Source organism: Meles meles, chromosome 4 (genome assembly GCF_922984935.1).
Source record: "Meles meles chromosome 4, mMelMel3.1 paternal haplotype, whole genome shotgun sequence".
In the NCBI taxonomy this organism is placed as follows: Eukaryota; Metazoa; Chordata; class Mammalia; order Carnivora; family Mustelidae; genus Meles; species Meles meles.
In genome coordinates, this window is record NC_060069.1 from 7097723 (window position 1) to 7112886 (window position 15164).

At 36.4% G+C, this 15164-nt stretch overlaps 1 protein-coding gene across 2 annotated transcripts in view; it reads left to right on the forward strand.

The window, feature by feature from the left end:
* The window catches only part of RYK (receptor like tyrosine kinase), an 87666-nt gene that overhangs the window by 20794 nt on the left and 51708 nt on the right, over nt 1–15164 (forward strand). For both annotated transcript variants that reach the window (XM_046003025.1, XM_046003027.1), the window contains exon 2: nt 9947–10068. In XM_046003025.1, the coding sequence (XP_045858981.1) occupies nt 9947–10068 (122 nt within the window). The remainder of the gene's footprint in view (nt 1–9946; nt 10069–15164) is intronic.

Sequence of the window (15164 nt, forward strand, 5' to 3'; positions counted from 1 at the left end):
AGATTTTACCTTTTGGTATACCTGGGTATTTTAAGGGAAAGAGGAAAGTGTTTTAGTCACTAATAATTTATCTTTACTAGTGTTAATATTACGATATCAAAGATACTATCTTTGCCAATGTGGTTTTGTTGAATTTCATTTCTTGAAGGCTTTCTCTCTAGCTCTTACTGGCCTTCATGGATTACTTTAGGCAGTAACTGGATTTTTGTTCAGTGAATTGCTACAGATATGTGTGTATTTCTTTAAACTTGTTTTTAACAACCAATTTTTTTCCCATTTTAACTTTCATAGGAAATTTAAGAAAAGAAAAAGAATGAAAGCATACAATAAAAAATAATCCATAATCCACCATTTATAATCAATAACTATTGATATTTATTGATATTTCCCTTTTTCTCTGAGAAATGGAGTGCACACATCATTTGTGTACATATACATTTAAATTTAGTTCACTGAACATTTATTTAACGCTTATTACATGGATGATGTATTCTAGGTGCCAGATTGTTAAAAATGTGCTGTATATGGTTTGTATCTTTTCTGTTTTTATTTTATGTTGTAGTCTAAGCAAAACCCAATTTATTAAAATGTATTTGTAACAGTCCTGTTCATGACTTCTTAGTGTTTTTTTAGCCACTAAAACCTGTCTTCAAAGGGGAAGCTTAATATATCAGATAGATGAACAGGGAGAGATTTGATTGAAGGGGTGTAATGGCTTGGGGTACCACCTCTTTCCTTCTGCAAAGAAAAAGAAACTCTTGAAAACTATTTTCTGTTATGGATGTATTGTATTATAGTTTATTGATTGCTGCTCTGTTGCTGGTCATTTATTTATTTATTTATTTATTTATTTGACAGACAGAGATCAGAAGTAGGCAGAGAAGCAGGCAGAGAGAGAGGAGGAAGCAGGCTCCCCGCAGAGCAGAGAGCCGGATGTGGGGCTCGATCCCAGGACCCTGGGATCATGACCTGAGCTGAAGGCAGAGGCTTTAACCCACTGAGCCACCCAGGCGCCCTGTTGCTGGTCATTTATTTTTGTTTCTTCAGTTTTATTTTATTCTTTTTATTTTATTTTTTTAGATTTTATTTATTTATTTGACAGACAGAGATCACAAGTAGGCAGAGAGGCAGGCAGAGAGAGAGGAAGGGAAGCAGGCTCCCTGCTGAGCAGAGAGCCCGATGTGGGGCTGGATCCCAAGATCCTGAGATCATGACCTGAGCCGAAGGCAGAAGCTTAACCCACTGAGCCAACCAGGCGCCCCATCTTTTCTTCAGTTTTAAGTATTGGTTTGATTAATATCTTCATATATAAAAATTTGTATCTATATTTGGTTTCCTTAGGATGGATTCTTAGAAGTGGAATGACTGGGTCAAAGAGCATAAATATTTGTAAAACTTTGATATAACAAATTGTTTGCTTGCTGTATGCTAACATTCAGGATTATAGTTAAAGAATATAAGCGTTTCTGTTACAACATCAAATGCATTCCTAAAAAAAAAAAACCCTTCAGGATTGCCTGTTCACTAAAAATAATAGGACTTATGGGAAAAATAAGGTTAAAGGCAGACCATTCAAAACCTCTGCAATTTTCAAACCAAATACTAACAAAAGTATAATTGGTACCTTACGAGATAACTTGGACAGCCCAGTCAAACCACTTCGCACAGCTGAGGCTGCCTCAGAGGAGAGTTAAAAGATATTAAAATGTAATAGGTTGGAAATCGCTGGTCTGCATGGTCTTGAGATAGTGCAAATGTAAGTAGATTTCTAAGCCAGTGGAGCTGCCATAGAGGAGGGCACAAGAGGAAGTACAGCTTGCTGTGTTCCAGGAACTGTGTAGGCTGGCTGTGCTCCTCTGAGCAGAAGCCCTGGGTGCAGGTGCTCATTTTTAGTTTTCTTAAAATAGGGTGGAGAGGGCTCCTGCCTGGCAGTAGCTGAGCCTGATTGAGGGTCTTTTAATTTTCCACAGGAAGTTAAAATTTTTACCTCCTAACTCTGTTCCCCTTGCCTGGGAAAATTCAAATGTGAACCATCGTAATTTTTGTGTTATACTGGCATTGTTATTTTATTTAATAACCACTTACAAGCTAATTGGTTATAGGAACCTATCTTATGACAAAACAGACTATTTTTGTTAATTCGATAAAGAAATGTTTTCAAATTCTGTAGTTGGAAAACATCAGCTCTGTTTAACGATCTCATTATAATTTAAATACCTTAATCTAGAGTAGTAAATTTCAACATTTCCAATTTATTTTGGTGGCCATTAAGTGTTTATAGATATGGATCCTAGGACTCCAAACTGTCAGCAGCTTATGGATATTGTTTGTTGAGGGGAGAAGATAACGGTTTTGCAGCGACTCTCATGGTGGGAATGACTTCATCCGGGATTATGCAGCACTCAGTTATAGCAACAGAGAAGACAGAGGGTAGGGAAGTCAGGTCATTTCAAGAATGGCTGTTTTTTAGGGTTGGGTATGCACGTCTTACATAGATTGGTGGGGGGAAATTGAGAATACTAGTAAGGAAGTAATTGAGGTAATTGGGGTTGAGGCCAGTAAGAAGAAAATGAAGAAACGGTTGGTATAATAAAATGAGAGAAAGAAGAGGATTTTGGATACTGGAGAACTTATGAGCCCAGAAAACAGCAGTTATCACAATAAAGGGAAAGAGCTGAAGAGCTACTATTGATATGTTACAGTTCAAGATTTTAGAGGTAGAGCAATTTACATATTGCTACTGCCCCTATATAGAAATGGGTTGCTTTGTTATAGGAGAAGGTTGTTGGGAGTTGAGGAACAAAAGGAACATTGAAGGACTGGTTGAAGAGTGCACTGGTCTCAAGGACAGTGGGAACCTGCCATAACAAGTCAGAGAATAAGGATGCATAGAAATTTTATAAACTGGTTCCAGAGTCCTCAGTGCATGAGATCGCTAAAATACTAGGAAGCCTAGAAGGTGGCATAGTTTGGTGGTATATATCTGAAAGGTAACAGGACTTTTGATAAGGGTACTTAAGTAAACATCTGAAGTGGTTCTAGAGATTCAGGGCAATGCCCACTGAGGGTGGGAGAATGAGTCCTTCAAGGCTCTACAGGGTCAGCTATGCCTCAAGGGGAGGAAGTTGGTGAAAGTCCCAGTGGTTTTAGGGGATGACAGTATAGAAAAGAGTCATGGGGGGGGGGAGGGTCATGGATGGATGAATAGGGTAATAAGCATGCCAGCACAGGTTGAGGTCCAAATAGGTTTTTGAAGCTTGAGAAAGTTAGCAGACTCTAGTCTTTTTTCAACCTTCTATTGGAGTGTTGTGTAAAAATTGTTCTGGTGTCTTCAAAGAAAATGTTTTCTAGTTATGAACCTGGTTTCTGTCTAGAGTTTGAATTGGTAGAATTGGAGAGACCTTGAGCAGTTTGGGGAGAACAGATGCCCCTAGGATGTTGGAAAGGGAATTGGCGATATCCCTGTCTCATATTATGAGAGGAAAGAACTCAGAGAATTTTTAGTAGGACTAAAATCACGAATTATTAAGGACTGCATGCGTGGCTTGGGGATGTGTTTGCTTTCTTGTTTTTTATTTCTTTTCTGCTTTTATAGCTCTTTTTCATCTGGCTTTATAGGGAATTGAATTTATAGAACCCATAGATGTTTTTGATACTTTGAACTGTGTCTGGAAAACTTACATATTTATACATTATCATTGTGATGATTACTATTGTTATTATTACTACTACTACTGCCACCACCAGTAATAGCATTATAATTGTTATTTATTAGAAACAGAGCTCTTTATTTCCCTGTGAAAGATGTATTAAGTTTAAATTGGGAAGTTGTTGATCACTTTAAATTATTTTTTAAAAATTTTTACCTTAGTGCTAGTGACATACTGTGGTATGCAAGCTTTCTGAGATTAGAAAAAAGGAGTAATTTTTTTCTAATTTGTTATTATTATTTTATTTATTATTATATATTATTTATTTATTTAATTTATTATTTATTTATTTTTATTATTTCATTTTCTAATTTTTTTCTATGTATTTATTGTTAATTTTTTCTTTCTCTTTTGAAAATTTTAGGTTAACTTTACATAATGAAATATACAAATTTTAAATGTACAGTTGATTGAATTTTGGGAAATGCATACACTTATGTAAACACTACCCCAGTTAGACATACAGAACATTTTAATTACCTGGAAGTTCCCTGGTGTCCCTTTGCAATCAATTCACCTATCTCTCACCCCCTTTCCCAGGCAACCACACTGATCTGATTTCTATCACCATAAATTAGCTTTGCCTGCTTTAGAATTTTATATAAATGAAATTATATAGTATGTAGTCTTTCACGTATAGCTTCTTTTGCCCATGTAGTCTGTGAGATTCATCCCTTTTGTTACAAAGTCTCAACAGTTTATTTTCATTGTCAAATAGTATTCTGTCCTGTGAACATACCACAGTTGGTTGTTCATTCATCTGGTGATCGATATTTGTATAATTTACATCGTTGGCTCTTCTGAATAAAAGTGCTATCAACATTCACATCTAAATTTTTTTTGTGGACGTATGTTTTCATTCTTTTGAGTAATGACCTAGTTTTGGAATTACGGGTTCATAGGATATGTGTATATTAACTTTATACAAAACAGCCAGTTTGGGGCTCCTGGGTGGCTCAGTCTGTGAAGCGTTTGCCTTCAGCTCACGTCATGATTCCAGGGTCCTGGGATCAAGCCCTACATCCATCTCCCTGCTCTGTCGGAAGCCTGCTTCTGACCTCTCTCTCTCTCCCCTTGCTTGTGTTCCTTCTCTTGCTGTATCTCTGTCAAAAAAATAAAATCTTGAAAAAAAAAGGGGCCAGTTGTACAAAGTAATTTAACATTTTCATGCTCCCAGGAATGTGTGAGAGATAGAATAGCTGCAACATGCTTACCGACCTTTAGTAATTCTTACAGGTGGAAATGATATCTCCTTGTTTTAATTTCTATTTCTCTGATGACTAAGATGTTTGGCACTTCTTCATATGCTTATTTTCCATTTTCTTTTCTTAAGTATGTTCACATCTTTTGCCCAATTTATTTAATTGTATTATCCCTTTATTTTTGGTTTGTAGGGGATCTTTATATATTCTAGAAACAAGTCCTTTTTTAAAGAAAGTCGTGCTCTGAATGTTTTCTTAGTTTTTTACTTAAACTTCGTTTCATAACAGTGTCTTTTGAGGAGCAGAAGTTTTTAATTTTGATGATGGGAAATTCATCTTTTTTTCTCTTTTGGTTCATGTTTTGTGTGACCAGTCCAGGAAATCTTTATTTACCCTACGTTGTGAAGATATCCACTACATTTTCTTTTAGAAGCTTTATAGTGTCATTTTTTGTATTTAGGTTTATAATCTATCCCAAGTCAGTTTTTGTGTGATATGTAAAATAAGGATCAAGATTTTTTTCCCTTTACTTTTATCAGTTGCCTTAGCATCACTTTAATTGAATTGCCTTAGTACTTGTTGAAATTCCATTGGACCTATATCTGCAGGTTTATTTTTGGATTCTGTTCTGTTCCACTGATATGTCTGTATTTTTATCGGTAACCACAATCTCTTGTTTACTATAGCTCTAATCATGTTATGAATCAGGTCATGCAAGTCTTCTAACATTGTTTTTTCTTTTTCAAGGTTGTTTTGGCATTTCAGTTTCATTTTAGAATTAATTTGTTTTTTCAAAAAGGTCTGTTGGGATTTTGACTAGGATTACTTTAAATCTGTAGATCAGTTTGAGAAACTTTGACATCTTGACTATTGAGGCTTATCTAAAAGAATGATTATCTCTACTTAGGTCATCTTCAATTTTTCTTAGCCATGTTTGGTAGTTTTTAGTGTAGAGGTCTTACATATCTTTAGTTAGATTTATTTCTAGGTTCTGGTGTTTGTTGTTACAGTATTGATTTTAAATTATATTTTCCAGTTGTTAATATATAGAAATACAATTCATTTTTTTATATTGGCCTTGTAGTCTGAGACTTTGCTAAATCCATGGATTGGTTTTAGTAGTATATAAGTAGACTTTATAGTATTTTTTTACACACATAATCCTATGATCTGTGAGTTTTATTAGTACATTAGTCCAACTTTTATGCTTTTGTCTTGTTCTTATACATTGGTTAGGACCTCCAGTTCGAGGTTGAATAAAGGTGGCAGAAGTAGACATCTTTGCCTTGTTTCTGATCTTAGAAATAAAAATTTAATAATTTACCATTGAGTATGATGTCAGCTGTAGGGTTTCTTATGGATGCTTTTTACCAGACTGAGAAAGTTTATGTCTATTCCTAGTTTGTGGACAGTTTTTGTCATTAATTTTACCAGATGCTTTTTCTGCACCTACTGGGATGATCCGGGTTTTTATCTTTTATTCTTTTAATGTGGTGAATTAGTTAATTTTTTTGAATTAGTGATTTTTCAAGGTTAACTTCTCATATACATTTAATCATATGTAATTATCCTTGTATATATTGCTAGATTCAGTTTACTAATGTTTTATGGAGAATTTTATGTCTCTGTTCATGAGGGATGTCAATCTGTAGTTTTCTTATCATATTTCTGTCAGGTTTATTTGTGATGCAGGCCTAATAAAATGAGTTAGGAAGTGTTTTCTTTGGCTATTTTCTGAAAGTTTATGCAAGATTGGTATTATATCTTCCTTAAATATTTGATAGAATTCATCTGGACCCTGAGCTTTGGTTGTTTTTTGTTTTTTGTTGTTTTTTTTTAAGATTTTTTTTTATTTGATAGGCAGAGATCACAAGTAGGCAGAGAGGCAGGCAGAGAGAAGGGAGGAGGAAGCAGGCTGGCTCCCTGCTGAGCAGAGAGCCTGATGCCTGCGGGGCTGGATCCCAGAACCCTTAGATCATGACCTGAGCGGAAGGCAGTGGCTTTAACCCACTGAGCCACCCTGGTGCCCCTTGGGGGAGATATTTTTATTATTTTGATTTTTAACAACTTCTTGTCAATTTTGCTAAATTGTGTTTTACAAAAATTCTTCTGTTTTATCTGAGTTACTGAATTTATTGTCATAAAGTTCTTCATACTAAGATTCTATTTTTTTAACATCTCTAGGATTTGAAGCAATGTTTCCTCTTCATTCTTAATATTGATAGTGTTTTCTTTCTTTTTTTCTTAATCAGTTTTGCAAAGGGTTTAACTTTCATCAATCTTTAAAAATAATTATCTTTTGGCTTTAATCCTTATCTTTAGTTAATTTCTTTATTATAATATTTAAGAAGGTGGCCTGTATTATGTCTAGTTAGAATCCCATTTTTTAAAAAATGTGTATGGTTTAATTCATGATTAACACCCTATGAGTGTTAATCAGATGAGGGGCACTAACTGTGGGGTGTCCCAGTTGGGTGGGGGCTGGCAGCGGGGGCAGTGAAAGAATTCACCCAGGCAGAACAAAAGAGATAGAAGTTTATTGAGTACACTGCAAGGGAATGGCCAGGCAGGACCGCAGAAGAGAAACGGCCGCTTGGCAGTGGTAAAGAGCCACAGTGGTGAGGGCAGAGTGAGGGAGAGTGGGGGCAAATGGAATTTTCCCTTTTTGGTAATCTGAGGAACTGTGCCTGTTTGCAGTTGGTCACTTAGGGCCTATGGCTGTTTCAAGGTGGGTCACTTAATGAGCCTGTCTGCTCTCAGCCCAGTGGTCTCTTTGGGCCCTTTTGCCTTGCTCAAGTTTCCACTGCCCAAACCTGTTGCTTAAAAGAGCCTCTACAACCCCTTTGTTTTATGTCCCATGATTACATTGTTCAAAGAATATTGTAACCACAATAACTTGAGTTGGCACCTTGGTGAGGGAGAGACTACACCAGGTGGAGTTGTCACACAAAGGAAACTATTTGCAGCAAATAAGGAGATCACCAGGAATAACTTCCAAAGTTGATTCCCCAAGCAAGGGTGAATGGGTTCCTTTTATTTAGGGTTAGGATGAATATTAAGAAAGGGGAGCTTTGTCACTGTAAGTAGAGGTGAGCATAAAGTTGTGCAAGCGCCTTAAGGAAACAGGCCTATACCTACCTTACATGTTATGTTAATGAGGCTTGTGCTCCTCCTGGGGGGGAGATTTCAGCATTGCAGTGAGGTTAAAGTAACTGTCACTCAGTGTTCTGTCTGTGCAGGTATGAGTTTGGGTTGGAGCTCAAACTGGTCTGGGTGGTCTGGGTCTGCCAGAGCTTCGGCTGGGCTGTCCTTTTTGCTTGAGAGGTAGTTTTGGTTTCCATCATGGGATGCTGTGCCCGTGGATTCTTGGCTTGAGTTAAAAGATAAGCTGGAAAGGAGAGCTTAAAAATGTGGAAGAAGGTCAGTGAGTCCATGTAGGTGAGCAGTAAAGGTCAGATTTCAGAGTCTAGCTGGTGACAGAATATCTACACTAAATTTCTCTTTTGATCTTTTGTTGTCTGAAATAATATTGGTCTCCAACTATGATTGTTAGATCTCTGTCTTGACCTCTTCATACCGTAAGGTTTCAGGTTCACAGTATAGACTCACTAATTGGTTGAACTCCCCTGTACCCTTTCCCTCCAATGTGTGGAATATATATGTCATGGATTACTAGAGGGACACCTAGACACAACTTTATATAACAGCAAATCAGTTGAGAGAAAGTAACTCTATTTTTATTTATTCAGTTCTTTTGGATTATCATGGAGAAAACTTCTTTTGATTCTTTACATATATCAAATACGTGCTTTTTGTAAGTAGTGAGCTGGACTCAAGTCCGCTCACTGTGTTGCCAGGCACCAGTATTTAGCTAGAATTTAGTAATATTTTGTTTTCCCTTTAAGTGATTCTTTTTGCTACCTTATTTTTTTCACAATAATTACTAATTTTCCATTCAAGATAGTAATTATAAGGGGCCCCTGGGTGGCTCAGTGGGTTAAAGCCTCTGCCTTCGGCTCAGGTCATGATCCCAGGGGCCTGGAATAGAGCACCACATCGGGCTCTCTGCTCAGCAGGGAGCCTGCTTCCCTTCCTCTCTCTCTGCCTGCCTCTCTGCCTACTTGTGATCTCTGTCTGTCAAATAAATAAATACAATCTTTAAAAAAAATATATTTTGTTTTAAAAAAATGAATCAGTGTTAAAGGAAAATGTTAAATACAGGTAGGATGAAGGGGAATGAAAGAATTGAAGAACATGGTGTATGTTGGAGGTTGGATGTGGCCCTGATGGAAAAGATAATACAGGAGTGAGTGAAATTTGGAAGTTGCTTCTCCAGCATTTCTCAGGTGTCTTGGTTATTTCTGCTTTATCTGTGGAACTGACTTGTTTAACTGGTGTTTACTGAGCATCTGCTTTGTGCAGAGAAGTGTCCTGAGGAATATGAGGAGAAATCTGCTGTTCTCCACCTTGTCGTGTAGGTAGGGGAGAGGGCATGTGTTGGTGTGGCAACTAGGGTGAGTGTATGATAGTAAATGCTGTCAGAGTGAGTGGCCAGGATGTCTTTGCCTGTGAGGAAGGGGAGGTCATCTCCAGCTGGGGTCGTGAGGCCATGGCTCAAACTAATGTTTTCACAAAATTACATGTCTTTTTTCCTTCTATTTTGAATCTCTTTTCCTAAATCTCCATCAATTTTGAGGGGAGAAGGGGCTCTTGTTTGTAGGAAGGACTCTGTCCAAAAGAAAGTCACGTTGATTCTCAGAAGACCGAGTGGCTCCCAGAGTTCTGGATCTAGCACACCTGTGTTAGTTGGATAACTAACTCCTTAATTGTTTTGAGTCCCAGGTTCTTCTTTTTTATTGATGACAGTGTAGCCCAGTGTCTTACCTGCTTCATTAGACAGCATATGTGAGAGACATTTATGATGTATATTTGTACTTCCATATTATTTCCACCCTTACTAGTATTTGAAATACTGATGGTTAATGATTTTGAGTGCATTTTAGGTGTTTAATTCTTTTTTTTCTTTTTTTCTAGGTCTTGATGCAGAACTTTATTATGTGAGAAATGACCTTATTAGTCACTATGCTCTATCCTTTAACCTGTTAGTACCCAGTGAGACCAATTTCCTGCACTTCACTTGGCATGCAAAGTCCAAGGTAAGAGAGTGGTCAACCAGAGATGCCAAGACAGGACCACTCAGGCCCAGAGGCCCATGTATGGGCTATATCTTAGGGATGGGCTACCATCTGTATAAAAGGGTCTGTAGGTGGTTGGCTATAGCAGCACTGGGTCTTTTCAGATTAATGTTTTAAATCTTCAGCCTATTCTTTTTTTTTTTTTTAAGATTTTATTTATTTGACAGAGAGAGAGCACAGCAGGGGGAGTGGCAGGAGAAGGAGAAAGACTCCCCGTTGAGCAGGGAGCCTGTTGTGGGACTCAATCCCAGGACTCTGGGATCCTGACCTGAACTGAATGCAGATGCTTAACCAACTGAGCTACCCAGGCACCCCTCTGTATCCTATTCTGTTAGACTTTCTCAAGTCCTTTTAAAATGAAGGTAGCCATCATTTATGTGACTAGCTAATGACAGAACATTTACATCCTTTCAGGCTTTTCAAGCAGGGATACAGATCTAGTTTGAAGAGGGAACATTTGGACCTGCTAATGACTGCTGTTACTGTGAACTGATAGGAGTGTAGGATGGGGAAATTGATGGGATAGGTGCTTTGGACATGTTCGATGTAATGGCTAAAGTTCTGTCATTTATGGAGAAATGGTAAAAGTGGAATATAGCAGACACAGGCACCCATATGAGCTGTGGCTAAGCTCCTTTAACGGTAAGGGACTTTCTGCTTGGCTTATTTTTGCTAAATTCTTCACATTTTCTCTGACTGACTAGACTCCCTGAACATGATAAGTTTTCTCATAGGTCAAAGAGTGGGGGCTGAGGGTAGAGCCCACCTCCTCTAATCAACTTTAATTTCTTTTATTAACATTATAATAAGCAATAGGATTTTATTTGGGAAATAAAAATAGTTTTGCTACTAAAATCTCTTTGAGTTTTATTTTTTTAAAGAATTATAAAGTGGTGTCTGTCCTGATATCTGTTCAAAGTTGTTTTAATTTGATGACTTTAATATAGATCTTTTTATCTACTTAGAAAATAGTAATGAGTATTAGGAAAATTCAAGTATTAGTAGAATTATTTTTAGAACTGTTGAGACTTTGTAGATCTACACCCCAAAGTAATCATTGTTTATAGTTTGGTATACTTCAAAACTCATTAAAAAAATTTTTTTTTAAACAAAAAGGGGATTTTATCATACCTATATTGTATGATATTTTTCCCTTACACTATATTTTGGCATCTTTCCATTTCTCTACTATTTAACTTGTCTTTAATGGCTTGATAGCATGATATTGTATGGATATATGATTATTTCTTAAGTGCCTCATTGACACATAGATTTTTGATAGCGTTTCACTTTTCAAATAATGCTTCCTTTCACTCTTAGAGATAGTTTACTTCACTTCATCTGGCAGGCAAAATCCATGGTATGGGGTTGGGAAAAAAAATCGGTAGTTCATCTTTTGTTGCTGTTTCTACTTGTTATTGATGAATATAGAAACAGAAAATATATGTGTGTGAATGTATACTTGGGTGTATGTCTGTATGTATATATAGGTGTGTATGTATACATACATTGAGAAATTTTTGTGCACTTGTAGTTATTTTCGAGTAGTAATTTATCACCGAGTAGTGAAATCGCAGGGTCAGAGTGTGAGTGTTTAAAATTTTGGTAGACATTGCCAAGTTATTTCTCTCTTCCCTCTCTCAAGATGGTACCAGTGAACCAGAACTCCTTATCAAATGAATAGGGGTGCTTACTTGTTTAATTCACTTATTAACACTAAATTTCTTAAGTATAGTTGTTTGCTAATCGGATGAGTAAAAATGGTTATATAACTATTATTATTATTATAGCTGACCCTTGAATAACGTGAGGGTATATTGGGTACTGATAGGGTACCGATGCCCCCCATAGTCAAAAATCCATGTATAACTTTTGACTCCCCCCAAACTTAGTTACTAATGGTCAGTTAACGCATATTTTATATGTTATATGTATTTGTAATTCTTGCAATAAAGTAAGCTAGAGAAAAGAAAATGTTAAGAAAATCATAAGGAAGTAAAAATCCACTTAGGGTATTGCAGTATAAAAAAAATCCATGTAAATGGACGTGTGCAGTTCAAACTGTTGTTCCTTAAGTATCAACTATATATATACAGATTCAAGTATACATTACAGAAACATTATATGCATATACACATAGGCATTAAAATATAGCTGCAGTAATGCAATTAAAGTTGACTTAGCTTGGATTCTTGGTAAAACATATATGCCTCGTCGTCTGGAGCACCTGAACTATCCAACATTGTTGCCTTGGGGTATCCAAATATGGGCCTACTTTTTTAGTGGTGGGTTGACCTCTTTATGGTAAAAACTGCAAAAACAGAGGTCAAGAGTGAAAATTCATGTGAAACAATTAAGAGCATTTAGTAAATGGAAATCTGGATATGCTGAAGTGCCAAAAGGTACAGATAATTCAGAAAAAGTTCACATGAGACATTTTAATCTGAGATACGTAGGTTTCAATGAGTAGGCACCTGAACTCTTCAAAGAAACTGTGTTAACACATATTCCAGTGTTCTTATATAACATTATGTGACCTTATGATTTAGGGGTGGGGTGACTTTTGATTTTGATATAATTTCCAACATAAGAATTACAAGAATAATAGGAAATAATTCTCCTGTATCCTTTATCCAGATTCACTGATTGTTACTGGTTTGCTTCATTTGCTTACTCTTATCATTCATTCTTCTCCTCACCCTCATGCACACACAGTTTTTTCCTTGATCTGTATGAAAATGAATTGGAAGCATCCTGTCCCTTTAGCCTTAAATAATCAATGTATATTTTCTAAGAATAAGGGCATTCTTTACATAACCAGAGTACAGTGATCAAAATCAGGAAACTTATTAAAATTGATATAATACTATTATCTGATGTACAGTATTCACATTTCATCAGTTATCCTTATGATGCTCTTTATAGTTCTTTTTTTAAATCTGATTCAGGATCATGCATGCAGTTGATGTACCTTTAGTCCTCTATTAATCTGGAACATTTCTTTGGCTCTTCTTTGTGTGCCTTGACCTTGACATTTTTGAAACACACAATCCAGTTATTTTGTAGAATGTCCCTCAGTTTGAGTTAACTGAGGTTTTCTTGTGATTAGATTCAGGAACATCTCTTCATTAGTAACACCACAAAATTGCTGTCCTTCACAGTGCACATGATGTCAACTTGTCCCATTATTGGTGATCTCTGATGACTCAATTCACAGGTTTCTCTACAGTAAAGTTTTCTCCTTAATAATGAATAAGTAAATGTGGGGAGATTTTGTGATATTATATTTAAAAAATTCCATTCCTTATTATGCTTTCAACTACTAGTTTCTACATCTGTGTTTAGAATTAGTTTTCACTTTTTAGCCAGTGTTGTCAGAGAGATTAGTATGTTCCTTCTCACTGGAAGAGTCAGATCCACATTTGGTAAATATTGGGTGGGAATGTTGTAGAGGGAATGGAAATTCAAACATTTGTGGAGTAGCTGGTCTTGAATTTTAAGTTCCCTTGCTGCTCTGAGAGCCTGTGTTCTGTGAACATCTTTTAGTCAGAGAAGCTTCTTATGGTCTCCAAAAACTTGATATTTAATCCTTTGTTACTTTTCCTACTTATAACGTTGATAAATGTACAAACAAATGAGATGTATATTTTGAAGTAGTGAAAAATCTAATGAAATAGACAATTTACTATTCTACTAACCTTGACTAGGGTGTGATTATTTCTGGGCCCACTTAAGGAAAAATAATGATACCTCATGAGAATGGTTCCCGGGCAAGTATATGGGTAGTAACTTGTGAAGAAAAAAGGCAGTGTGGCATGTGGCAGTTAGAATTGGACAGATTTAAACTTTCTCTTAATCATTCCTTTTCAGATATACACATACATTGGATGTTTTTATTTGGAGTGAGTTTCAGGGATCTGATATTGCTGATAGTGGATGTCTGAGGAGTTTTAAGAGCCTGTCACAGGAGAAAGTTGGAGTGGAGGAGAGGAGAGAGGAAAGGATTCAGATGAATATATATATATTCATGTATGTGTGTGTGTGTGTATATATATATGTGTGTGTGTGTGCATTTTAACAAGTAACCTACTGCATACTTTCTGCAGTTTGCCGAGCACTGAACAACATATCCCGGTAAAGTTTCTCTGTCACTGCAGATAACTGCAGTTATCTCAGATAACTGAGTTGAATTTTTTTTCTTTCAAATCACTAAAAAATACATTATATGATTATAATTTAGTTTATCGATCAGTTATTATGAGAAAAAAATATAAGACCCAGATTCGGGAAGGGACTTGCTTCAGGTAGTAGAAGCAAAAGAGAAAGGAGGTAGAGGTGTCTTGAAATGGGAAGGTCACACAAGGGGCATGAGAGACATGGCTTCTTCACCTGAGAAGACATAGAAAGTTCTTCACCTGATTCTGTTGGCTCTGGGATGCAGTCCTGAACTTTCTGGAGGAAGGCCACAGCTCCTAAGTGCTAACACTTATCAGAAATTCTCAGTTCAAAATTCTCAGTTCTTACTTTTTAAGGTATGCTAGGAGGTAAAATATTTGCTTCCAAAGATCTCCAGGCTCTCCTTGATATGTCCATTCACACTGTTGATATTTTAATATTAGTTTTCACACATCAAAGCTTTTGCCAATAGTGTTGTTTTTCAGTGTTTGCTTGGTTTTTTTGTCTTGCCAAAAAACTGTGGTCTTCTGAGAGTCTGAAGCTGTATCTTATTCTTGACATTTATGTCACATAGCCTTAGTGAGTAGTTGTTAAATACTATTGGTTAATTGCATTTGCAGGTGGGATGAGAACTCTGGTATTTCTTCTGTTTCACAAGACCACATGATCAAAAAAGCCAAGACTACTAGGTGGTTTTAACAAATTATTAGTTTCTTGTATGGTCCAGAACATTCTCTGGTATCTGGGAAAGAAGCATGCCACTGTATCTGTTAAGTGTCAGTAGATACTTTAGGTATCTGGAAGGCAAAAATATACCAAAATATAGCAGAATATTCCCCCAACTTACATCCACTCTGTAGCTGTTCTCTGGTTTCAGGAAT